We start from the raw sequence: 24,940 nt of genomic DNA, 5'->3' as shown, positions 1-24,940 counted from the left end.
TACCCAAGGCCACTGTGGGCTGGGGCGATTGTGACTGACCAATAGGGAGATTGGTATGGGGTTACCTTGGCCCCAGGCAAGCCCTTGGTTCTGTCCTTGAAAACTCTGGAAATCCTTTTGCAATAAAAACTTCCCATTTACACACCTGTATAAAAGGGCATGGGGAGAGGAACATCGGCAGGCGGATATCCCTGCTCTTTGAGTAAATGAAAGGCTTTCTAATCACTGAAACCAAACAGCAATGACAGCAACAACAACAACCACACCAATTCACAACATCCCAGGTTTTAGGCAGCAGAATCATCTGGTGGGACTCAGTCTTGATACTTTCCCATATGTGTCTGCTTGGATTTTTCTCATTTTGGTTACAGTTGCCATCACTTCTATTACCATCCCCCTGTTCTTGTACAATCCCTTGCCCTTAGTGAGAAGGCCAACTTCTTAAAATACTTTTTTTTCCTCTTAGTTACTAAAGTAGACTCAAGGGGATATAAACAGATTACAAGAAACACAAAAATCCTGCTTACCAAGCACTGTTCTGCTATCACTATTGTTGAAATCTTAAGAAACGTTGAGCTCTCAGTAATCATGTAAAAATAAACAATCATTTCAGTAGGAAAAGGTAGGAATAGGGGCTGAAAGTATTCAGATTAAAAATAACAAAGTTATTTTAAGAAGCAACACTAATGATCTTTGGCTGGAATTTCAGGTAGACTGCCAGGGGAGTTTTGGCTGGCAGGCCTGATGCCCTTCAAATCACACCACATTACAGCCTTCACCTGTGGGTGAAGTTGATCCTGCAGGGCACCATTGGCAGACAGAAGAGAAGCAGTGATTGGATCTTGCTGTCTGTCTGGGGAGACTCAGGCAGGAGTGCCACCCACAGGAGGTTGAGCTAAATGCATTACTTAGAGAAAGGTAAAGCAATATACACAGACGAAAAATACATCCTCAAGCCAGAAGCAACAGTCAGCAACATAGCTAAGAAAGTAGGGTAGAATATGGGGCAGGATAGCAAAATGTTAGACTGTAAATGGAAGAATGACAGACTTCACCAGTGACACAAATGTCAGAAGCTGGTTGGAATGAAGTATATAGATCAGGTGAATTGGTTTTAGACCAGACTCCGGAACAGTGATTGAAAGCTGGCAGTTCTCTGATGTCTTGGGTCCAGACCTCATGGATTGAAGAGAGCAACATGACTTAGAAGAAAAAGCGGAAAACCTAGTCTTTGTTTAATGCGGTTCATTTCTCACAGTTAACTTCACTGTTTATGACTTGTAGAAAACTGTAATGTATTATCACTGTTCTTCAATAGAGAAAGTAAGACAAACAAATAAATGGAAGAATTAGAATTGAAACTTGATTTTCTAAAACCTAGATCTATACTTGGGTATTTGTTAATGTTGGTTTTTCAAAAAGATTGTCTTTTTGCTGATCAAATCAAAGGATTTAGTACATTTTTGTTAGTATCGACATACCTACACAAAAAGCACATTAGCCTTAAAAAACTACTAATTAGAATTGATTAACATATGGAGGAACAAATTAGTTATGTAATCATGTATATTATAATTGTCAATAAATTATGTAAACCTATAATAGTATGCAAATATTTTATAAACATAAAATTATTCTTCACTCGTGAATAATTATGCAGGTCAATCTTTCAGAAATCAGTGGGAGTTTTACTTTTATTTGTAATTACTTATATTTTTAGTCTGTTTTAAATGAACAACTAGATTTCCCTCTGTGTATCAATAATTAAATATACATGTTTTAGGTTAATTAGGATGATTACCAATAGTCACATTGTTTCTGGTAGCTTCCATTGTAATAGTGCTTCAAGGTGATTACTGGTTCTTTAACTTGTGTAAGAAACAATACTCCTTTTTGTAAATTTTACTTTAAGTTCTGGGCTACATGTGCAGAACGTGCAGGTTTGTTACATAGGTATACATGTGCCATGGTGGTTTGCTGCACCTATCAACCCATCATCTAGGTTTTAAGCCCCACATGCATTAGGCATTTTTCCTAATGCTCTCACTCCCCTTGCCCCCAATCCGCCGACAGGCCCCGGTGTGTGATGTTCCCCTCCCTGCGTCCACGTGAAGAAACAATATTCGTGAACTACATTAAAAACTCGGGAATCAGTTTTATGCTACATGTATGCTTTTCCTGGAATACGTAATCTACTGGGAAACATTATGAAAGAACATAGGAGTATAACTGTTTTGCTCTTCAGGGCAGTTATTAGCAAAGGCTGTACTCTGCAATCAATTTTTATTGTCAGCCCTTTACAAAAATCCTCAAAGTCCAATAATTGGCTCATAAAACTAAATAGTAAAAGGAAAGGGGAAAATTAAGCATGGTACATTATACATGATATCATAAGTGGAAACCTAATCTATCACTATTAATGCATTTAGTTATTGATAAGCATGCTTCTAGAGTCACATTTTAAACTTTTGGTCCTAATGTTGTCACAGACTCACTGGCAGCCATTGCAGTGGTGTTCCTGCCATCGTCTCCTCTGTCTCAATATTCTATCATGGAAATCAGGGATACTAACACTGATAAACTCTGAGAGAAAACCATTTACAAAGAAATTTGAAATTCTGAGAATAATCAACAATCTTTTTTAACAAATGTGCTGGCAGTTATATATTGGAGTATTTACATGACAGTAGATGTTCTGAATGGATGTGGAACAGGGGAAGTTTTAGGAGGGTGAGGCAAAAAAAGAATCAGAGGCTGGGAGTGGTGGCTCATGCCTGTAATCCTAGCACTTTGGGAGGCTGAGAAGGATGGATTAGCTGAGATCAAGAGTTTGAGACCAGCCTGGCCAACATGGCAAAACCCCGTGTCTACTAAAAATATAAAAATTAACTGGGCGTGGTGGCACGAGCCTGTAGTCCCAGCGACTCAGGAGGCTGAGGCAGGAGAATTGCTTGAACCCGAGAGGCGGAGGTTGCAGTGAGTCAAGATCATGGCACTGCACTCTAGCCTATGTGACAGACGAGACTCTGTCTCAAAACAAACAAATAAACAATCAGAAAAATAAAAACATTAATGAAATCCTGGCAAAATTAATATGGTCACACAGTACATATTTGTGTTATGTCTATTAAATAAGTTTACTTTTAAATTACTTACTGTTGAAACACAGTAGGTAGCTGGAATTATCTACTCTTGGTTATTGAAATCAATATATTTGTCAGCCACATCATTTGGGCAAGTGATAATAGTATCTATTTATAATAACTTTTCATTTTTATTAATAAATACATTCTGAGATATCAGTATATTTACTGTTCAGATTATTTGGCTAGCATTACCCTTAGTTGTGTCTGAACTTTCCTAAAAATAATACCCATCTTATCTGTTTTTGCATTTGAAAATTAAACTGCTGCTGGTAAATAAATTTATTTTCTACAATGACAACAGTTAATGTCCTCCTAAGTTAATATGTGAAGGAGCTTTTCTATCTCAATAAGTAACATCGTTGGTTCCAAATTAGCCACTTTAATTCCACTGCCACATTGTTTCTTAGATGTCATACCATGTTTTTTGGAAAATTTAATTTTACTTACTATGTGACTGGCTGGCCATCCGGGCATATATTCTGGAGAAAGACTTTTAAAATAAAGCCATTCTTAACAGCCAGAATGTAGAAAATAGTCTTATTTTCTAAGTATCTATAGATGAAGGAAAGAGTATCTTCTTGTACTATGTTCTAGGGCCCTACACCTGAAACTGAGTCTTAATAAGAAGATAAAGTCAGCTGCGGCCCTACTAGCTGAACTGAGTGCAGATACAGATTTCTGTAATAACTGTCCAGAAGCTCCTACCCACAGGCTGAAATTTATCCAAGTAATTTTTATAAGATATTCTTATTCAAAAATTATCTTCCTATTTATGACTAGTATTTCCATTTCCCGTTTATTTCAGTTAGCTGCATGTAAAGCAGTTCTTTTTGAAACTGTCAATATTAGATCCTGGAAGGTAATTAATTCCATAATCTAGTTGTACATATCTTCCATCTGTAAGGTGTATATGTTGTGTTCTTGCATGTCTGAATGATGGCTTTGAACTGTACCCTTGCATTTATTTTTGCATCTCTATGGGATTGCGGTGTGTGTGTGCATATCGCGTGTGTGTGTCTGTGTCCTGTAATACAGCAACTTGTGGTCTGTTCGTGTCAAATCCTTGAAAAGTTTGGAAAAAGAAAATGAAGAAGACAGGTGGGAAAAAAATGTAATAGGTAAAAGCTAGGAAGTGTATACATATTCAGTATATCTCAGCTATGAATTCACAGATTACTTGAGACTTTATGTTCATTATGCCAGTGTGCTGCATTCTGAGGAGATGGGACATAGTTGCTATAGTGGTGTGATGCTGGGAGAGTGCTTGAGAGCAGAAATGATGATAATAAGCCATTCATCAAGATTTTTATACCAGAATGGCCAATCACAATGGAAAACACTCTCAGACTATAGCTGGCCTGAGGTTCCTTCTGACTACTTTCTATAGTTTCCTTGAGGCACTAAGTGCTTTCTTATGGGTATCAGTGGACTCAGAGAAGCCTATTAGAAATAAATGTAGGTACAGTTGGTGTTCAGTTTCAACAACATTCTCTGATTTTAAATTCCTTTGTGTAGACTTTTAAAAAATATCAAATGATTAATTTTATAAAACTTTGTTGTTATAATTGTATCTATAATTATAAAATTATATTTTAAATTTTGTGTAGCCTTTTAAAGACTATCAAATGATTATTATAAAAATTGTTTTCATAATTTTATATATTTGCATTATGAAACTTGCATTTTTTTCATCATTAAATCTTTACTGAGCACCTGGTAGGTTCCGGGTGCTGTTATGATTCCAACCATATAGTAGTGATCACTAGGCAGACGATATCTTTACCATATAGAGTCTGCATTCCAACAAATGAATTTAACCAATATGTGACTAGTATGATGCAGCGGACCATATAATAAGATGTAATGAAGATTAACTTGGTTACTCTGGCCTGGGAGTTTAGTATATGCCCTAAACTATTGAAACAATGGGGCAGGAAAGGAAGGATGTCATTCTAGGCCAAGAAAATATGACCAAGCATAATAGATTCTGGGAAGAGAAAGAAACCAACATGGCCATCAGGTAGAGTGGGATTGAGGTAGCATGAAGTAAGAGATAAGACCAGAAAACCAGCCAGGGTGAGAAGAAATGTAGGGCTTCATAATTCTAGGGAATGATTTTGGATTTTATTCTAACTGCTGTGGAAATCAATGAGGAGAGAAACATAATCTGATATGCATTTTTAAATGAAATTCTCTGGCTACTGTGTGGAGTCTGGATTAAGGAAGGAAGCAAAAGGGAAAGTAAAGAAGCCATTTAGGAGGCTATTATAGTTGTTCAGGCAAAAAATGATGACTGAGTGCATTGAGATGAAATTAGTAAAAATGGAAAGCAGTGAATGGAATATATATATATATGTGTGTGTGTGTGTGTGTGTGTGTGTATATATATATGTTGAGAAAGGTAAACTAGCTAATGGATTATATGTGTAGTGTGAGGCAAAGGGGAGAGTTTATAAATTAGAAGAAGTGTGGGCCCAGGATTTAAGCTCTGGAACATCCAAACATGTAGAAGTTTAGCCAAGGTGGTGGAATTAACAAGTTCTTATTAGAACAGGTAGTATGAGTGCAATATGAGTGTGGTATTATGGAAGCTAAGAGAAGAAGGTATTTTATGAATGACCAGCAAGCTGTGCTTAATGCCATGGAAAGGTCAAGTACATTAAAAGTAGAGGCACATCCCTATGATTTGAAAACTACAAAGTAATTGGCAACCTGGAACAAACAATCTTAGTCAGGTGGTGGGGAAAAATTTTGGTTGGAGAAAGCTTAGAAGAGAAGAGGGAGATGAGAAAGTGGTGATGATAAATACAGACTACTCTTTCAATAAGTTTTTTAATAAGGTAAAAATAAGAATGACAGTAATTGAAACAAAACATGGGGTCAAAGGAGTTCACTTCTTTTAAAGACATGAGATTCTAGGATGTGCTTGTATGCTGTTGTGGTGACCTAGAGTGGGAGAAGTGGATAAAGCTAGGGAGAATGTGACTGACAGCAGGATGAAATCTTTGAGAAGGTGAAAGAGGATGACATCCAGAGAATTGGATGACATAGGTTGCATTTGATAGGAATATTATATTCATCATAACAAAGGACTAGATTAATACCTAAGAAAAAGTGTAGATAGGGTTGTATTGGGTGGTTAGGTAGGGGTGGGGACGGAGTGATGCTGAAAGGAATGAGGAATAAGAGAGAAGGAAGATGACCATTTTGAATAGGAAAACAGATGTGAAATAGACTTAAAAAAAAAAATAAACCACTAAGACAGTATGTTACTATTGCAAAGAATGTTGAGACTTGTGGTCGTGAATCAATTTAGTAAAATTCTGTGCTTTCTTCCAGCAAAATGCATGATATGACAAAATTCCACTATTTTCCTCTCTTCTGAGTGATTTCCTGTACGCTAAATCTGAACACTTGTTGAAAGTTTAAGTTAGAATATTATCACAGAATTTTGAAACTAGATGTGCCCTCAGAGGCCATCCAGTCCTAACTCATTGTTTTCCAGAATACAAAATTATTGCCTATTGATTTCTTAAAACACATCATTCTTGGATTCTATGGTATGTCCTTCACACATGGAATCAATTTTTTTCTCATCTGTTTTCCACTCTGTACACCAAGCTTGTCAAACTCATTGCCCGTGTGCCACATGCAGCCCAGCACGGCTTTAAATGCAGTCCAATACACATTTATAAGCTTTCTTAAAACATATTTTTTTGCGATTTTTTTTTTTAGCTCATCAGCCATTGTTAGTGTTAGTGTATTTTATGTGTGGCCCAAGATAATTATTCCAATGTGGCCCAGGGAAGCCAAAAGATTGGATATCCAGCTGTACACTGTATACATACATATACGTTATCTCAGTTCTTGTACATTTTTATTTTTCTCACTTTATACATTTATATCTCCAATTTGCTTAGTTCATCTCCTTCCTTTCCTTCATTCAGCCAACTACCAGTTCATGTCCTCTTTCTGTCTTCCCTAAATGATAATATCCTTGAAGATTTAAAGAATTCAGGTGTTAGTTTTTGGTTGCACTCTCAAAGCCTAGCACAGTTCCTGACTCTCTGGTGACTTTACATTACTGAAGTAATTTACATTACTGATTACTGCGGTAAAGAAGTTTTAGTTTTGCTTCAATAAGTGACAGTGAGTAGGAAAGATGGATCAAAACATTTTTATTGTGACTAATGAATCTGCAGCCAAAGAATATTTGATATCCCAGAGAGGTAGAGCTGAGCATGAGTTGAATTAGCTCTTAATGGAATTGGCACCACATCCTTTAATGCTTCTCTTAGAAAGTCTAGTGATATTTTTTTCCCTTTCTGTATCTGCTTAGTTGTGACTGGAGTTGTATTATTACCATGGCTGCAGAAATCCTTGAGTACCTGATGAGCTTTGCTATTGTACTCAGAAGCTAGAAAGAAGATGTTGGTTTAAAATAGATCAAGCTCTTAGAAATTCTATAGAGATCATCATGTATTTTAGAAGAACTAAATATATTCCTCAGAGAGCCAGCCTATTTCCACCTCGTCTCAGGTTTTAACGATGTCTCCTTTTATTTTCTCCTAAGATTTTATCTGAATTTCTTTTTTATCCTCAAGTCAGAGCCTCATTATTTGAGTTTATTATGTACCAGGAAGACTTCATTAAAAACCAATCATGCCATTGTATTTCTTATTTTGAGCAGGTAAAACTTGATGTAAAATGAAAATCTTCTGACTTTTGCTTCAGGGTAAAAAATGTGCAGTAAACTTGAAATCAGTCTCTGGCTGTAAAATTCTTTCCCCAAAAGTTTCTTAAGTACATCTCCCCTGCAGCTACTCCCAATTTCAACCTCCCCTTTTTTTCTGTCTTCTCACCTAAGATGTCTTCCTGCCTCCCCTCCAGTCATTTACTGCTGTCAGAATAATCTTTAAAACTATAGTTCTGATGATCACTTCTTTGCAAACACTTCTTTTGGCTCTCTTTTGCTTGGAGAGTATGGTTAAAGCTTCTTAAATAGACAGACCACAGCCTGGTCTACTTCTAACTTGCCCTTCCATTTTTCTGCCCTCTTGCATATATCCTGCACTCTAAATAAATTTCCCTCATCATCCTTCCCTGAACATACCTCTCGTTTTCTCACCTTGAAACTTTAGCACATGAGATTCAGTCACATGGACTTTTATTCAGAGCCCCAGTTCCCCCCATCTCAGTACTTCATATTCAGCACAAAGGCCATGTCATCAAATTTTGCATGACAGCTTCCAGTTGGAAGTAATTTTTCACTCATCTGAATTTGCATAGTGCTTCAAAATATCTCTTTATCAAAAAGAATTCTGACTTGTGCTATTATTACATTGGTTTTGCTAAGTGCCTTTCTAAAATGTAGGTGCTAAAATTTAGGTTGTTTATCTTGATAAATTCCTCATATGGATTGTAGTGCCTTTCACCTTGTTTCCAAAATGAATGACTGAAATATATAGAAAAAGTGTTTTATTCAGCAAATACTTTTGAGGGATCATTATGTTCCAGGTACGATGTTAGATGCTGAAGATATAGTGGTGAAGAGGGTTAACATAGTCTTTGCCTTTATATGCATAGATTCTAATAAGCAGTACAGACATTTGTCAAACACTTTACAATAATCAGGATATTGCAACAAATGATAAGGGCATTAGAAAGTGCTCTGGGAACATATAAGACTACTATATCTCGATCTCTATACTTAGATCTATAATAGGGAGCTAATAGGTAAATGGAAACAGTGTGTACTGTGAAAGAACGTCCTAGGTAGAGGGAACAGTATGTTTTTGAGACCCAGCAGCAAAAGACATAGAGGCTCCTTTCAAAATTGAAAAAAGTCTGGTGTGGCTGGAACATGTAACATGTGCAGTAGAGGGTATCAGATGAAGGTCAGGATGTGGAATGTCTTGTAAGCCATGTCAAAAAGACAAAACAAAATTGTATTTTATCCTAAGGGTAATGGGGAGCCGATGAAGGTTTTTAAAAGAGGCCTAATGAGATCCGTGATTTTAAACAAACACTAACTACATTGTGAAGAGTGGAATGGAAAGAGGCCAGAAGAGTATAGGGAAACTAGAAAAGATGATATTCTTGGAGTTTAGGTGCCAAACTTTGGCTTAGGCAAGGAAGCAATGTCAATTAGGTTGGAGAGAACTTTAAGCCTTCAAGAGAAGTACTTGAGAGATGGAAATAACAGGCCTTACATTTCTGGGGTGACAGAGAGGTAAGGTTCAAGACTGTCTTCCATGTTTCTCACATGAACAACGAAGAGGAGAGGAACCTGTGTGTTGAAAGAGGGAACACTGGAGGAGGAACAAGATTAGGAGGCACAAAAAGAAGAAAAATTTCATTTATACATGTTATACATCCAAATGGCATCTGCTAGGCAGTAAGATCTGTGATTGGAAGAGTGACCTGGTTAATTATATAGATAGAGGAACCATATGCATGTAAGGCAGTAAGTAAAGCAACGAGTGTGGGTGAAAGTTCCAAGTAACAAAAGTGTAGAGTCAATAAAGGGTCTAGGAGAGAACCCTGAGACTCGCCAACTTTTAAAAGTGAGGTAAGGAGAAAAGGAGCTAGTAAAGAGAACTGAGAAGAAACAGCTAATGGAAAACCAACCAACCAACCAACCAACCAACCAACCAACCAACCAACCAACTGACCAACCTCAGTGCAAAGTAATGTGATAAAAGCTAAGAGAGAGAATTGCAAAGAGAAGGGAGTGGTCACAGGATGAAATGCTGCTAAATGTCAAGCAGTATGAGGACAGAGAAAATGTCTATTGGGCATAATGGCAAAGATGTCATAATTGACTTTGGTGAAAATAGTGGAGCCGTGAGTGAAAACAGACTAGAAAATGTTGGGCAGAAAGTGGAAGGTAAGGAAATGGAGATAGTGATTGTAGATAGCTCTTTCTAAGAGCTTTGCTGTAAGGGGCAGGAAAGCCTATAGCTAAAGTTGCCTGTGGAGGTGAGGGTGGGTTTTGGGACTATTTGCTTATTTTTAAAATGGGAAAGGAGCTGGGGTGGGGAGGGAGAGATAAATTAACAACAAGAAAGAGAGGGAATAATTAAAATGAGAAACCTTGAGAAGACAGAAGGAGATTGAACCTGTGAGGTGAAGGTATGGGAGGAGGTAAATCTTTCCTTTACACAATGGAAGTTAAGTTTATCTGCTTTGAGAAAGGATGATATAAGATTAAGGAGAGAGGAGAAAGTGGAAAAAACCATAGTGGAAAATAAGAGTGAATTGAAGAAAAAGATAACATAGTAGATTGTAGGGCAATGCTGGGCACCTGCTTGCAACTGGCAGCTGCACCTTTATTGTGGTGCCCGTTTATTCACATGTGCCATATTCTGATTGTTTGTCCATTCAAGGGGAGTGGAGTTTTAGGGTAGAGGCTGATTTCCATGTAGCCAAAAGTCTTGAGGGAATTTTCAGTGAGGTTGTTGGTAATGCCTTAGAGAGCCACAGAGAGCCCAAGTTTTTCTCTGTTCCAAAATAGTGGTTGTGGTGATCATACCCATCATCTATTCCATTGCACACTAATAGTTTTCAATCTTTATCAGCTGCAGACATCTGTCAAACCCAGTTCTGGGAGGAATTCCATCTTATACTTGTATTTCTCTCTTCTGGAATTTTCCCTTCACACTGTCAGTGACAAGGCGGGAGCAAACTACTGGATTATGACACATGAACACATTGTGTCTCCAGGACAGAGAAGCAGTGGAACCAGAACTCCAGCATCCTAGAATAACTGAGACTGTGAGGAAGTCCAGTGATCTCATCACAAGAAATAGCTCAAGTAAATTTAGTGTCACCATTATTACTAAGTGCAAAAAAGCTCTCCTTGGCTGATGATTAAGCAGTAGCCCTCATCTGCAGTCATAGATACTTAACAAGCAGTTGGGCAACACCAGACACAAATCTCTTGTCCTAATAGAGTAAGTATATATATATTTTTCCTACAATTTGATAACATATTAATAGAACATCTTAATAGAACCTGAAGTTCTTATTAACATAATAAGCAAAACATTCCCTTCCTATCATGTCAACAAACCAAAGTATGTTTTCCTTTCAATTTCTCAACTATCATAGTATATTGCCAACTATTTTGGAATATAAAAGTGTAGAGCTTAATTTGAAACTCTTTTATATACTTCCACCAAGTAAGTATCTTAAATCTGGCATATATTTTGTTGTTCTTACATAACATATATTTCCGCTCTCTTACATGTTGGAGTTTTATTATGAATACATAATCCTTCTTTGTCCTTTTGCAAAGAATGGAATTTCTGGGATTGGTGCTAAATTCCAGGTTTCAGTCTTTAAAAATCTTGGACTTGAAGTAGGAATGCATGTTATCCAAAATAAAGTATTTCTTGATCATAACAAAGGCCTTGCAATGAAAAGAGAAGTTTGCTGAAACTTAACTGATTTCTTTGTTGCCACCCTTTCATGTAATTTCTCAGGCACAGGTCTGGAAGTGGTTCTGAAGTTAAATTGAAAGTTTAGAAAAAGACAGTTGAGTTATGCTTACTAGTAATTGTAGCCTTACTGTGAGGAACAAGGATCAGTTTATGAATGTCCTCGATATTAATAGAGAAGCTGATTTGTTGAAAATCAGCCTCCGTGCTTTGAGTTAGAAGACATTTCCAGACTCATTGACTGAAAATAATGTCCTGATTGTTTAAATTTAGATGCTGTAGAGATTACTTCATCAAAGAGATGTGACCAAATGGCAAATTTAATGAGGTTTCTCTAAAAAATGCACAATCACAATTGATCATAATAGAACAATATATAGCCAAACCATGACCTCACATTTTACTAACATATAGATCCTTTTCATTAAAGTGCTCTATTTTAATAAACCCAAACATTCTCTAGATGCTTTACTGTTTCTTAAAAGTGATGAAATCTTGATACAGGAGGATTCTTCTGCCTCAGTCTCCTAAGTAGCTGGGATTACAGGTGCCTGCCATCACGTCTGGCTAATTTTTGTAATTTTAGTTGAGACGGAATTTCACCATGTTGGCCAGTCTCATCTTGAACTCTTGACCTCGTGATCCGCCCACCTATGCCTCCCAAAGTGCTGGGATTACAGGCGTGAGTCACTGTACCCGGCCTATTATTACTTTTGATGGGTTACCAGTGTCCAAGGTTTTATCTCCTTTTTGTTTTCCCAAATTCAATAATTAAATTGCATTCAAAAATAAGGCCCCAAATATCTTCAAAAACATGTCAGAATACATTCATTAAACAAAAAAAAAAGTTAGTAGCACCCTAAAGATTGTGTCTATATCACTTAAAATTCTCAATTCATGACATCCTAATTTTTAAGATGACCTTTTTAAATTAGGAAAGCTAACTGAAGTATCTTACCAGCTGTTTTCATTAAAATTTTGTTAGCAAATCTGTGAAAATCTTCAAGATGAATTAGAAATGTACTTAGAGAGCAACAATTAAAGGCTTAGAATTGTATTACATGCTAATTCCCAAGGATGGTTTGTAAAATATTAAAATCCAAAGATTGGTTCTGAATATATTTTGCCAGCTGCTATGTTGGATTACTTTAAATTCATATTTTGAGAACACAATACTGTTCTGAAGAAAACCAAAAATCTTCAGTAAAAGACTTTATTTAATAAGATTTCACAGATATTTTATTCTTTAGAAAGGGCAGCTTCAGCACAGCACAATTTTTCACTGTGCTAAAATAGTAAAATAAGTGAAAGCAAGAACTTGGTGCCAAAACAAAGTCTCCAAAGATATTTTTTGATTGAGTTTCTTTCCTTTGGGAATTTCATAAATTGCTTCTTGTACACAAACATTAGCAATAATTTACCTTTGTTATAACTTTAAAAATAATTTAACAAAATCATTATTTTATTATTGTCCTTGTCACAACACCATTTTGATAGACTGATTTTTGAGATAACTCTTTTTGCAAAATATCTCGGTATTTGTCTTGCATGACATTGTTTTAGAATGCAATTGGGAGCTGATTCCTAATATTTTGTCTAAATATCTAGGTAGTGTCACACTTTTTAACTTTGGATTGCAGTTTTCACCTCTCTGTTTGCTCAACAGTTCAGCGAAGTCTGAGTCGGTGGATGGGTATCTGACCTGAACTTGGAGTGGGTAATTCCAGAAAGTTTTCTGGAGTGTGGCAGAAGCCAGAAACTCTGCAACAAACCGCCGGGGGTGGGATTAACGTCCGAAGCTCACACTGGCTTCAACTGATTGGCAGGAATGAAGTGGGTGGAACCTCCTGACCCTGCCCTCCTGCTTCCGTTGCTAGGGACGCTTCGGCCCAGGATACCACCATGGATCAGGAAGAGGGCCTGAAGGCCTTGGACAATATTGTCACTCGGTTCAACACCTATGAAGATTTCCTGGACTCGCAGATCACTACTGTGGACTTGTACTACCTGGAGGTAAGGGCGGAGCGCGGCAGAGTAGCCGCCGTCCCGCGTCCTTTGGTCCCTCCTTCAGTCCCCGCTTCGTGGGCTGGTCGCCCCCTGGCGCTGGACAGCTCAGCTGGCAGGCTCCGCGGTTTCGGGACGGCGACACTAAAGCCGCTGGCGAGGTGAATTGCCAGGTCCTTAACGCCCCGCGCTCCCCCGTCCGGACAGAACTTGGGCCCCTCGAGTCACCCAGCGCAGAAACACGTGCGGGCACACTCACTCGGGGGAGCCATGAATTTGTGCTTCTCGGCGTCCCCTGCCTCCTCCCAGCCCACTCCCCTTCTAAAGCCGCTCTCTGAGAGGAAGGAGGTCTGCTGAGAAGTCTCCGGCTGTGATCTAGAACGGACACCTGTTTCTCCCTGCTTTGCCAATTGGTATACTAAAGAACAGAAGATGGTATCTTTACACCAATTCGGTGTGATATTGGGCATTTGGGTTCATGAACTTCCACCTCACGCTAATTGATTCTGAAAGTACAGACATATTCCTGATTCAAGTTTATCGAGTTGATGATCACAACCAATTTTGATAGTAAAAATATACACACAAAAAAGGTGCGAAATTGGACCTAATGGGTTGCTTTCCTCTGCCCAGTAGCCAGTCTCCCCTCCCCAGCTACGCCCCCCGCTGTAGGGTGGTGGCGGACAGAGTGGAGTTCTAGTCCTCTGCCAGGGGAGAACCCAGACGCGCAGGAATTAACAAGCCACCGGTAGTGGGAAGCTGGGAAGTGGACGATGGCTCCCAAAGTCCCCGCATATTCCTAGCCAAACTCCCACTAAATGGGCCCACTAAATGGACGCTCACCTGGAGATTCGGCTGTGCTCGCCATAGGACCCAGAATTGCCCTATCCTTATTTAGGCCAGAGAGAACAAGCGCCACTAAGTGGTGAAATGCCACATCAGTTTGGGAAGGATTTGCATCCTGTCACCAACTCCTCACACTTCTGAACTGCAACAAAGTAATTGCATTTTAGTGGATTGACGCTTTTGGATTTCGAAGATTGGTTACAGTGGCCTTTCACTTAAATATGGATTACAGGTTTCAAAAGTGTTATTCTTCAGTACACTTAAAAAATAAATGTAGATGGTATTTCCAACATAGCTCCTGGCTTCAAAAGCAAAATTTTACAATATTATACAGATAATATATTTAAAGTCATGACAGTCAGTTTTATGCCTTGCATCCAAGACACTGAAAAAGTGATGCTGCTAAACAATGTTTGCATCTAAATTTTAGAATGTTTAAATAAACAAAAAATGAAATATACACAATAAACATCTTGATAGACTAAAATCATCTTTGTAGCATATGTGGAAGATTGGCAAACTTAAACCTAGTATTATTAAGAAATGTTTTAATATTTTTTAAGGCACAGTTTTTCATGTGAGTATGGACCTAAAACATTAATTTTTTAATATTTATCATATTATAGGTTTATTTTGTATAAATTTATCATAATAAATCAATGGCTACAGAATAATAAGAACAGTCTTACTTACTGTGTACATACTAAGTTCCACACTTTACCAGTTATAGTGCACAGATAACTTAAAAACTACAGATTAGAATAAGCAAAAACTGTGTGCTTTGAAACTTGTCGTTTCAAAATAAATTAAAAGATATAAGCAGTTTAGGCTGGGCGTGGTGGCTCATGCCTGTAATCCCAGCACTTTTGGGAGGCTGAGGTGGGTGGATCTCTTGCGGTCAGGAGTTCAAGACCAACATGACGAAAACCTGTCTCTACTAAAAATGTAAAAATTAGCTGGGCGTGGTGGTGCATGCCTGTAACCCCAGCTACTTGGGAGGCTGATGCAGGAGGATCATTTGAACCCCTGAGGCAGAGGTTGCAGTGAGTGAACTGAGATCTCACCACTGCACTCCAGTTTGGGCAACAGAGACTCCATCTCTAAAACATTAATATTAATTATAGATGAGAAATTACTGATTTGTGTTTCAACAATCAGAATTTTTTTTGTTTTTTTGAGATAGAGTTTCACTCTGTTGCCCAGGCTGGAGTGCAGTGGCCCCATCTTGGCTCACTGCAAACCTCTGCTCCCTAGGTTCAAGCAATTCTCTTGCCTCAGCCTCCAAAGTAGCTGGGATTACAGGTCTGCACCACCACACCCAGCTAATTTTTGTATTTTTAGCAGACACAGGATTTCACCATGTTGGCCAGGATGGTCTCGAACTCCTGACCTCAAGTGATGCACCAGCCTCAGCCTCCCAAAGTACTGGAATTACAGGTGTGAGCTATCACACCCAGCCCATCAATCAGAATTCATTAAAGGTTTCCAAAATGGAAGATGGTAGTTACGTTTGGAGAAATGACAAAGAAATTTACTTTTACATTTGTCATTGGTTAAGATTATTTTTGTTGTGTTTTCATAAAAAATAAGATGAAAATTTAGTTGAATAATGATAATTAGACAGGTATATACATATGTGTGTGTGTATGTGTGTGTGTATACATATGGATTGATTAATGATAACTTTTAAAGTGCTGTTATTTCTAGAGACCTACATTCCTAAATACTTTCTGTGGATGCAAGTTCATTGTGCACTTAGGTCACACAGAAACAAGCAGAATCCTCAACATTCTTTCAGTAGTCTAGAAAGCATGTTTCACAAATCATGGATCATGCTAAGTGAGCTGATACTTGTGCTTTTCCTATTTCTCTCTCTCTCTCTCATCATCATCATCAGTAACTGACTTTGATTTGAATGGAACAATTTTTTTTTTTATTATACTTTAAGTTCTAGGGTACATGTGCATAACGTGCAGATTTGTTACATATGTATACTTGCGCCATGTTGGTGTGCTGCACCCATCAACTTGTCAGCACCCATCAATTCGTCATTTATATCAGGTATAACTCCCAATGCAATCCCTCCCCCCTCCCCCCTCCCCATGATAGGCCCCGATGTGTGATGTTCCCCTTCCCGAGTCCAAGTGATCTCATTGTTCAGTTCCCATCTATGAGTGAGAACACTCGGTGTTTGGTTTTCTGTTCTTGTGATAGTTTGCTAAGAATGATGGTTTCCAGCTGGATCCATGTCCCCACAAAGGATGCAAACTCATCCTTTTTTATGGCTGCATAATATTCCATGGTGTATATGTGCCACATTTTCTTAATCCAGTCTGTCACAGATGGACATTTGGGTTGATTCCAAGTCTTTGCTATTGTGAATAGTGCCACAATAAACATACGTGTGCATGTGTCTTTATAGCAGCATGATTTATAATCCTTTGGGTATACACCCAGTAATGGGATGGCTGGGTCATATGGTACATCTAGTTCTAGATCCTTGAGGAATCGCCATACTGTTTTCCATAATGGTTGAACTAGTTTACAATCCCACCAACAGTGTAAAAGTGTTCCTATTTCTCCACATCCTCTCCAGCACCTGTTGTTTCCTGACTTTTTAATGATTGCCATTCTAACTGGTGTGAGATGGTATCTCATTGTGGTTTTGATTTGCATTTCTCTGATGGCGAGTGATGATGAGCATTTTTTCATGTGTCTGTTGGCTGTATGAATGTCTTCTTTTGAGAAATGTCTGTTCATATAATTTGCCCACTTTTTGATGGGGTTGTTTGTTTTTTTTCTTGTAAATTTGTTTGAGTTCTTTGTAGATTCTGGATATTAGCCCTTTGTCAGATGAGTAGATTGCAAAAATTTTCTCCCATTCTGTAGATTGCCTGTTCACTCTGATGGTAGTTTCTTTTGCTGTGCAGAAGCTCTTTAGTTTAATCATATCCCATTTGTCAATTGTTGCTTTTGCTGCGGTTGCTTTTGGTGTTTTAGACATGAAGTCCTTGCCCATGCCTATGTCCTGAATGGTACTACCTAGGTTTTCTTCTAGGGTTTTTATGGTATTAGGTCTAACATTTAAGTCTCTAATCCATCTTGAATTAATCTTCGTATAAGGAGTAAGGAAAGGATCCAGTTTCAGCTTTCTACTTATGGCTAGCCAATTTTCCCAGCACCATTTATTAAATAGGGAATCCTTTCCCCATTTCTTGTTTCTCTCAGGTTTGTCAAAGATCAGATGGCTGTAGATGTGTGGTATTATTTCTGAGGACTCTGTTCTGTTCCATTGGTCTATATCTCTGTTTTGGTACCAGTACCATGCTGTTTTGGTTTCTGTAGCCTTGTAGTATAGTTTGAAGTCAGGTAGTGTGATGCCTCCAGCTTTGTTCTTTTTGCTTAGGATTGTCTTGGCAATGAGGGCTCTTTTTTGGTTCCATATGAACTTTAAAGCCGTTTTTTCCAATTCTGTGAAGAAACTCATTGGTAGCTTGATGGGGATGGCATTGAATCTATAAATTACCTTGGGCAATATGGCCATTTTCACGATATTGATTCTTCCTATCCATGAGCATGGTATGTTCTTCCATTTGTTTGTGTCCTCTTTTATTTCACTGAGCAGTGGTTTGTACTTCTCCTTGAAGAGGTTCTTTACATCCCTTGTAAATTGGATACCTAGGTATTTTATTCTCTTTGAAGCAATTGTGAATGGAAGTTCATTCATGATTTGGCTCTCTGCTTGTCTGTTACTGGTGTATAAGAATGCTTGTGATTTTTGCACATTGATTTTGTATCCTGAGACATTGCTGAAGTTGCTTATCAGCTTAAGGAGATTTTGGGCTGAGACCATGGGGTTTTCTAAATATACAATCATGTCATCTGCAAACAGGGACAATTTGACTTCTTCTTTTCCTAACTGGATACCCTTGATTTCTTTCTCTTGCCTAATTGCCCTAGCCAGAACTTCCAAGACTATGTTGAATAGGAATGGTGAGAGAGGGCATCCCTGTCTTGTGCCAGTTTTCAAAGGGAATTTTTCCAGTTTTTGCCCATTCAGTATGATATTAGCTGTGGGTTTGTCATAAATAGCTCTTATTATTTTGAGGTACGTTCCATCAATACCGAATTTATTGAGCATTTTTAGCATGAAGGGCTGTTGAATTTTGTCAAAAGCCTTTTCTGCATCTATTGAGATAATCATGTGGTTCTTGTCTTTGGTTCTGTTTATATGCTGGATTATGTTTATTGATTTGCGAATGTTGAACCAGCCTTGCATCCCAGGGATGAAGCCCACTTGATCATGGTGGATAAGCTTTTTGATGTGCTGCATCCGGTTTGCCGGTATTTCATTGAGGATTTTTGCATCGATGTTCATCAGGGATATTGGTCTAAAATTTTCCTTTTTTGTTGTGTCTCTGCCAGGCTTTGGTATCAGGATGATGTTGGCCTCATAAAATGAGTTAGGGAGGATTCCCTCTTTTTCAATTGATTGGAATAGTTTCAGAAGGAATGGTACCAGCTCCTCCTTGTACCTCTGGTAGAATTCAGCTGTGAATCCATCTGGTCCTGGACTTTTGTTGGTTGGTAGGCTATTAATTATTGCCTCAATTTCAGAGCCTGCTATTGGTCTATTCAGGGATTCAACTTCTTCCTGGTTTAGTCTTGGAAGAGTGTAAGTGTCCAGGAAATTATCCATTTCTTCTAGATTTTCTAGTTGATTTGCATAGAGGTGTTTATAGTATTCTCTGATGGTAGTTTGTATTTCTGTGGGGTCCGTGGTGATATCCCCTTTATCATTTTTTATTGCGTCTATTTGATTCCTCTCTCTTTTCTTCTTTATTAGTCTTGCTAGCGGTCTGTCAATTTTGTTGATCTTTTCAAAAAACCAACTCCTGGATTCATTGATTTTTGGGAGGGTTTTTTGTGTCTCAATCTCCTTCAGTTCTGCTCTGATCTTAGTCATTTCTTGCCTTCTGCTAGCTTTTGAATGTGTTTGCTCTTGCTTCTCCAGTTCTTTTAATTGTGATGTTAGAGTGTCAATTTTAGATCTTTCCAGCTTTCTCTTGTGGGCATTTAGTGCTATAAATTTCCCTCTACACACTGCTTTAAATGTGTCCCAGAGATTCTGGTATGTTGTATCATTGTTCTCATCGGTTACAAAGAACATCTTTATTTCTGCCTTCATTTCATTATGTACCCAGTAGTTATTCAGGAGCAGGTTGTTCAGTTTCCATGTAGTTGAGCGGTTTTGATTGAGTTTCTTAGTCCTGAGTTCTAGTTTGATTGCACTGTGGTCTGAGAGACAGTTTCTCATAATTTCTGTTCTTTTACATTTGCTAAGGAGTGCTTTACTTCCAATTATGTGGTCAATTTTGGAATAAGTGTGATGTGGTGCTGAGAAGAATGTATATTCTGTTGATTTGGGGTGGAGAGTTCTATATATGTCTATTAGGTCCGCTTGGTGCAGAGATGAGTTCAATTCCTGGATATCCTTGTTAACTTTCTGTCTCATTGATCTGTCTAATGTTGACAGTGGGGTGTTGAAGTCTCCCATTATTATTGTATGGGAGTCTAAGTCTCTTTGTAAATCTCTAAGGACTTGCTTTATGAATCTGGGTGCTCCTGTATTGGGTGCATATATATTTAGGATAGTTAGCTCTTCCTGTTGAATTGATCCCTTTACCATTATGCAATGGCCTTCTTTGTCTCTTTTGATCTTTGATGCTTTAAAGTCTATTTTATCAGAGACTAGGATTGCAACCCCTTCTTTTTTTTGTTCTCCATTTGCTTGGTAGATCTTCCTTCATCCCTTTATTTTGAGCCTATGTATGTCTCTGCATGTGAGATGGGTCTCCTGAATACAGCAGACTGATGGGTCTTGACACTTTATCCAGTTTGCCAATCTGTGTCTTTTAATTGGAGCATTTAGTCCATTAACATTTAAGGTTAATATTGTTATGTGTGAACTTGATCCTGCCATTATGATATTAACTGGTTATTTTGCTTGTTAGTTGATGCAGTTTCTTCCTAGCCTCGATGGTCTTTACATTTTGGCATGTTTTTGCAATGGCTGGTACCGGTTGTTCCTTTCCATGTTTAGTGCTTCCTTCAGGGTCTCTTGTAAGGCAGGCCTGGTGGTGACCAAATCTCTAAGCATTTGCTTATCTGTAAAGGATTTTATTTCTCCTTCACTTGTGAAACTTAGTTTGGCTGGATATGAAATTCTGGGTTTAAAATTCTTTTCTTTAAGAACTTTGAATATTGGCCCCCACTGTCTTCTGCCTTGTAGAGTTTCTGCCGAGAGGTCTGCTGTTAGTCTGATGGGCTTCCCTTTGTGGGTAACCCGACCTTTCTCTCTGGCTGCCCTGAAGATTTTTTCCTTCATTTCAACTTTGGTGAATCTGGCAATTATGTGTCTTGGAGTTGCTCTTCTGGAGGAGTATCTTTGTGGCGTTCTCTGTATTTCCTGAATTTGAATGTTGGCCTACCCTACTAGGTTGGGGAAGTTCTCCTGGATGATATCCTGAAGAGTGTTTTCCAAGTTGGTTCCATTTTCCCCCTCACTTTCAGGCACCCCAATCAGACATGGATTTGGTCTTTTTACAGAATCCCATACTTCTTGCAGGCTTTGTTCATTTCTTTTTCTTCTTTTTTCTTTTGGGTTCTCTTCTCGCTTCACTTCATTCATTTGATCCTCAATCGCTGATACTCTTTCTTCCAGTTGATTGAGTCGGTTACTGAAGCTTGTGGATTTGTCACGTATTTCTCGTGTCATGGTTTTCATCTCTGTCATTTCATTTATGACCTTCTCTGCATTAATTATTCTAGCTATCAATTCTTCCACTCTTTTTTCAAGATTTTTAGTTTCTTTGCGCTGGGTACGTAATTCCTCCTTTAGCTCTGAGTAGTTTGATGGACTGAAGCCTTCTTCTCTCATCTCGTCAAAGTCATTCTCTGACCAGCTTTGATCCGTTGCTGGCGATGAGCTGCGCTCCTTTGCAGGGGGAGATGCGCTCTTATTTTTTGAATTTCCAGCTTTTCTGCCCTGCTTCTTCCCCATCTTTGTGGTTTTATCTGCCTCTGGTCTTTGATGATGGTGACGTACTGATGGGGTTTTGGTATAGGTTTTCTTCCTGTTTGATAGCTTTCCTTCTAGTAGTCAGAACCCTCAGCTGTAGGTCTGTTGGAGATTGCTTGAGGTCCACTCCAGACCCTGTTTGCCTGGGTATCAGCAGCAGAGGTTGCAGAAGATAGAATATTGCTGAATAGCGAGTGTACCCGTCTGATTCTTACTTTGGAAGCTTCCTGTCAGGGGTGTACTCCACCCTGTGAGGTGTGGGGTGTCAGACTGCCCCTAGTGGGGGTTGTCTCCCAGTTACACTACTCAGGGGTCAGGGACCCACTTGAGCAGGCAGTCTGTCCATTCTCAGATCTCAACCTCTGTGTTGGGAGATCCACTGCTCTCTTCAAAGCTGTCAGACAGAGTTGTTTGCGTCTGCACAGGCCTCTGCTGCTTCCCCTGTTGTTTTTTAGCTGTGCCCTGTCCCCAGAGGTGGAGTCTACAGAGACAGGCAGGTTTCCTTGAGCTGCTGTGAGCTCCACCTAGTTCGAGCTTCCCAGCGGCTTTGTTTACCTACTTAAGCCTCAGCAATGGCGGGCGCCCCTCCCCCAGCCTTGCTGCTGCCTTGCGATTAGATCGCAGACTGCTGTGCTAGCAATGAGGGAGGCTCCGTGGCCATGGGACCCTCCCGGCCAGGTGTGGGTATAATCTCCTGGTGTGCTCGTTTGCTTAAAGCGCGGTATTGGGGTGGGAATTACCCGATTTTCCAGGTGTTGTGTGTCTCAGTTTGCCTGGCTAGGAAAAGGGATTCCCTTCCCCCTTGCGCTTCCCAGGTGAGGCAATGCCTCACCCTGCTTCAGCTTTCGCTGGTCGGGCTGCAGCAGCTGAGCAGCACCGATTGTCTGGCACTCCCCAGTGAGAAGACCCCAGTACCTCAGTTGAAAATGCAGAAATCACCAGTCTTCTGTGTTGCTTGCGCCGGGAGTTGGAGACTGGAGCTGTTCCTATTCGACCATCTTGCTCCACCCTGAATGGAACAATTTTTAAATCATTTCATTTTATTGTAACTAACAAAATTGTTGATATATATCATATACAACATGGTGTTTTAAATTATATATATATATAGTGGAATGGCTAAATCAAGTTACCATATGTATTATCTCACATAATTATCATTTTTTTGTGGTGATAACACTTAAAATTTATTTTCTTGACATTTTAAAAGAACACAATATATTGTTATTAACTATATTCACAGTTTTATACCAGAGATCTCTTGAATTTATTTGAATGAAACAAATTGTAAACTATAGGTTAGAGTAGCATATTTAATTAGAAGAGGCTAGAGTCATGAGACATTTTTGGTTCTAACTCTGCAATATTGTGTTTTTAATCAACTTGAAATTCCATTTTTTACCTGCAAAATGAAACAGTTGGACTAGTTTACATTCAAGTTTTCTAATGTATATAAAATGTTATGAGTTATCTATATTTTCATCTGATTATCTATGCACCCATGTATTTGTCCAGCCACCTTTTTAGTTGATAATCCTTCACCAAGTGCCTGATGTAGTAGATATTGCCTACACTGTTAAGAGTTTAAATAAAAATCTGTTCTTGACTTGACCTCAGAAACCTAAGTATATAATGCTTACAGTCAGTCTAAGTTTTATTTATTCAGCAAGCATTTTACAAACATTTACTATCTTCCAGGTACTCTTGTATTGTGTAGGATATTATTCTGCTCCCAAAAGTTTTCAATTAATCTTCATAAAAAGTTAGTGCCAATGATTCACATACAAATAAGCATATAATCTGTGCCAGATCCATTCTCTACACTTCTCTATCTTTATCTGTGCCCCTGGACAATGACCTTCATGGTCATTAATCAGGAGCATTTGGCTTTGGGTTGGTTTCAGCCAATAGGAGGTACCAGCTGGAGTTCAAGGGGCTGGAAGGAAGTGGTTAGAGGATTTATTCCCTGTCATCTTGCTACTGTCTGTGGTTTAGAAGCAGATACCTTCCTTAAGTTTGGTCATCTTCTCATTCCATTAGCTACAGCATTCTCTCCAGGGTCTGGCAGCACTCCCTGCTCTAGGAATTGCTTCATTCCGTATCTTCTTTTATGCCAAATGGTGTTAATGGCTTCCCACTGTTGCTAACCCAGGGATGCTTCACCATCCCATGTTTGTTTCCATTAATTTTGCTCATATCTTTGTAAATAGTGCTTTTATTCTTTTTGGTCATCTGAGTTTGCCAACAATTTGCTGCCATCACCCTGACTACTATATAATCATTTAACATCTCAGATCACAATAAGTACACAAATAGTGTATGAATCTAATAACCACACAACTTTTTGCATAATGCTTGCTTAGGAAGAAAGGGAAATATGGGGAAAAAAAGGAAACTAACGCCAGTTAATTATTTGATGAGCTAGAGAGGAGTAAGGTGGTTCAGAAGACTAAAAGAAGCACTTTATGCTATGTACACTGTGCTTTGCTTCTTTTACTGAATAGCTTCAAAGCATCAAAAGAAATGCATCACAGTATCAGCAATTAGATTTTCCTCTGCTAATCCAAAGAACAATATTTGCTCTGGGAGTTAGTATTATCTAACCTAATTAACTTAATTCCCTAAATCAATATAGAAATAGTTGAAGAGTTTTGGCAAAATTATTACAATATAATTTTCCAGCTTCTTTCTTAGTAATTCTTCTATTCAAATAAACACAGGCCCTTTATTTTAATAAAGGTGCCTATGACCACTGGAAAAATAAAAGTCCTAATCAAACTGCTTTTCTCAGGTAAAGGATCAAAGAGTGTTAGAATTGTTTCAAATGTCTCTGACTAATGGATAGCAGTAATGGCTAAACTATTTACAGAGATAAATAACGTGGAGTTTCATTTAGGGCATTGTCTTCCCATTATTTATAAAATAGAAATGGGGAGGGGCCAGGATGGCTGATTAGAAGCCACTACAGTCCATGGCTGTCATGGAGAGGAATGAAAATGGAGAGTGAATTTGGCACCTTCGACTGAAATGTCCAGGTTTTCACTTTGGGACTCATTAGGCAATCAACTCAACACATGGAGAATGAAGAAAAGCAGGGTGAGGTGATGGTCCACCCCAGGGGTGGGACAGAGCCAAAGGATCCCTCATCCCCAGCCAAAGGAAGCTGTGAGTGATTGTGCAACCCTGCCTTGGAAACCACACTTCTCCTACAGATGGTTGCAACTCACAGATCAGGAAATCTCCTCATGAGGTCACTCTATCATTGCAACTCACAGATCAGGAGATCCCCTCGTGAGGTCAGGCTACCAGGGCCTTCTGTCCAATACACAGAACTGGGCAAAGTCTCAGCAGACTAGGCACTCAGGCTCACACAGAGGCTCACACAGGGACCCAGGAATTTTTCAGTCTCCAGCCCTGGGAAT

General features: G+C 38.8%; 1 protein-coding gene across 2 annotated transcripts in view; it reads left to right on the top strand.

The window, feature by feature from the left end:
• Positions 1 to 13,446: 13,446 nt before the first annotated feature.
• The window catches only part of CFAP299 (cilia and flagella associated protein 299), a 664,335-nt gene continuing 652,841 nt past the window's right edge, over positions 13,447 to 24,940 (top strand). For both annotated transcript variants that reach the window (XM_010354116.2, XM_010354117.2), the window contains exon 1: positions 13,447 to 13,600. In XM_010354116.2, coding sequence (XP_010352418.2) covers positions 13,490 to 13,600 — 111 coding nt within the window. In that variant the 5' untranslated portion in view covers positions 13,447 to 13,489. The remainder of the gene's footprint in view (positions 13,601 to 24,940) is intronic.

This window comes from Rhinopithecus roxellana, chromosome 2, assembly GCF_007565055.1.
Source record: "Rhinopithecus roxellana isolate Shanxi Qingling chromosome 2, ASM756505v1, whole genome shotgun sequence".
NCBI lineage: Eukaryota > Metazoa > Chordata > Mammalia > Primates > Cercopithecidae > Rhinopithecus > Rhinopithecus roxellana.
This window is presented reverse-complemented; position numbering and strand designations above follow the sequence as displayed.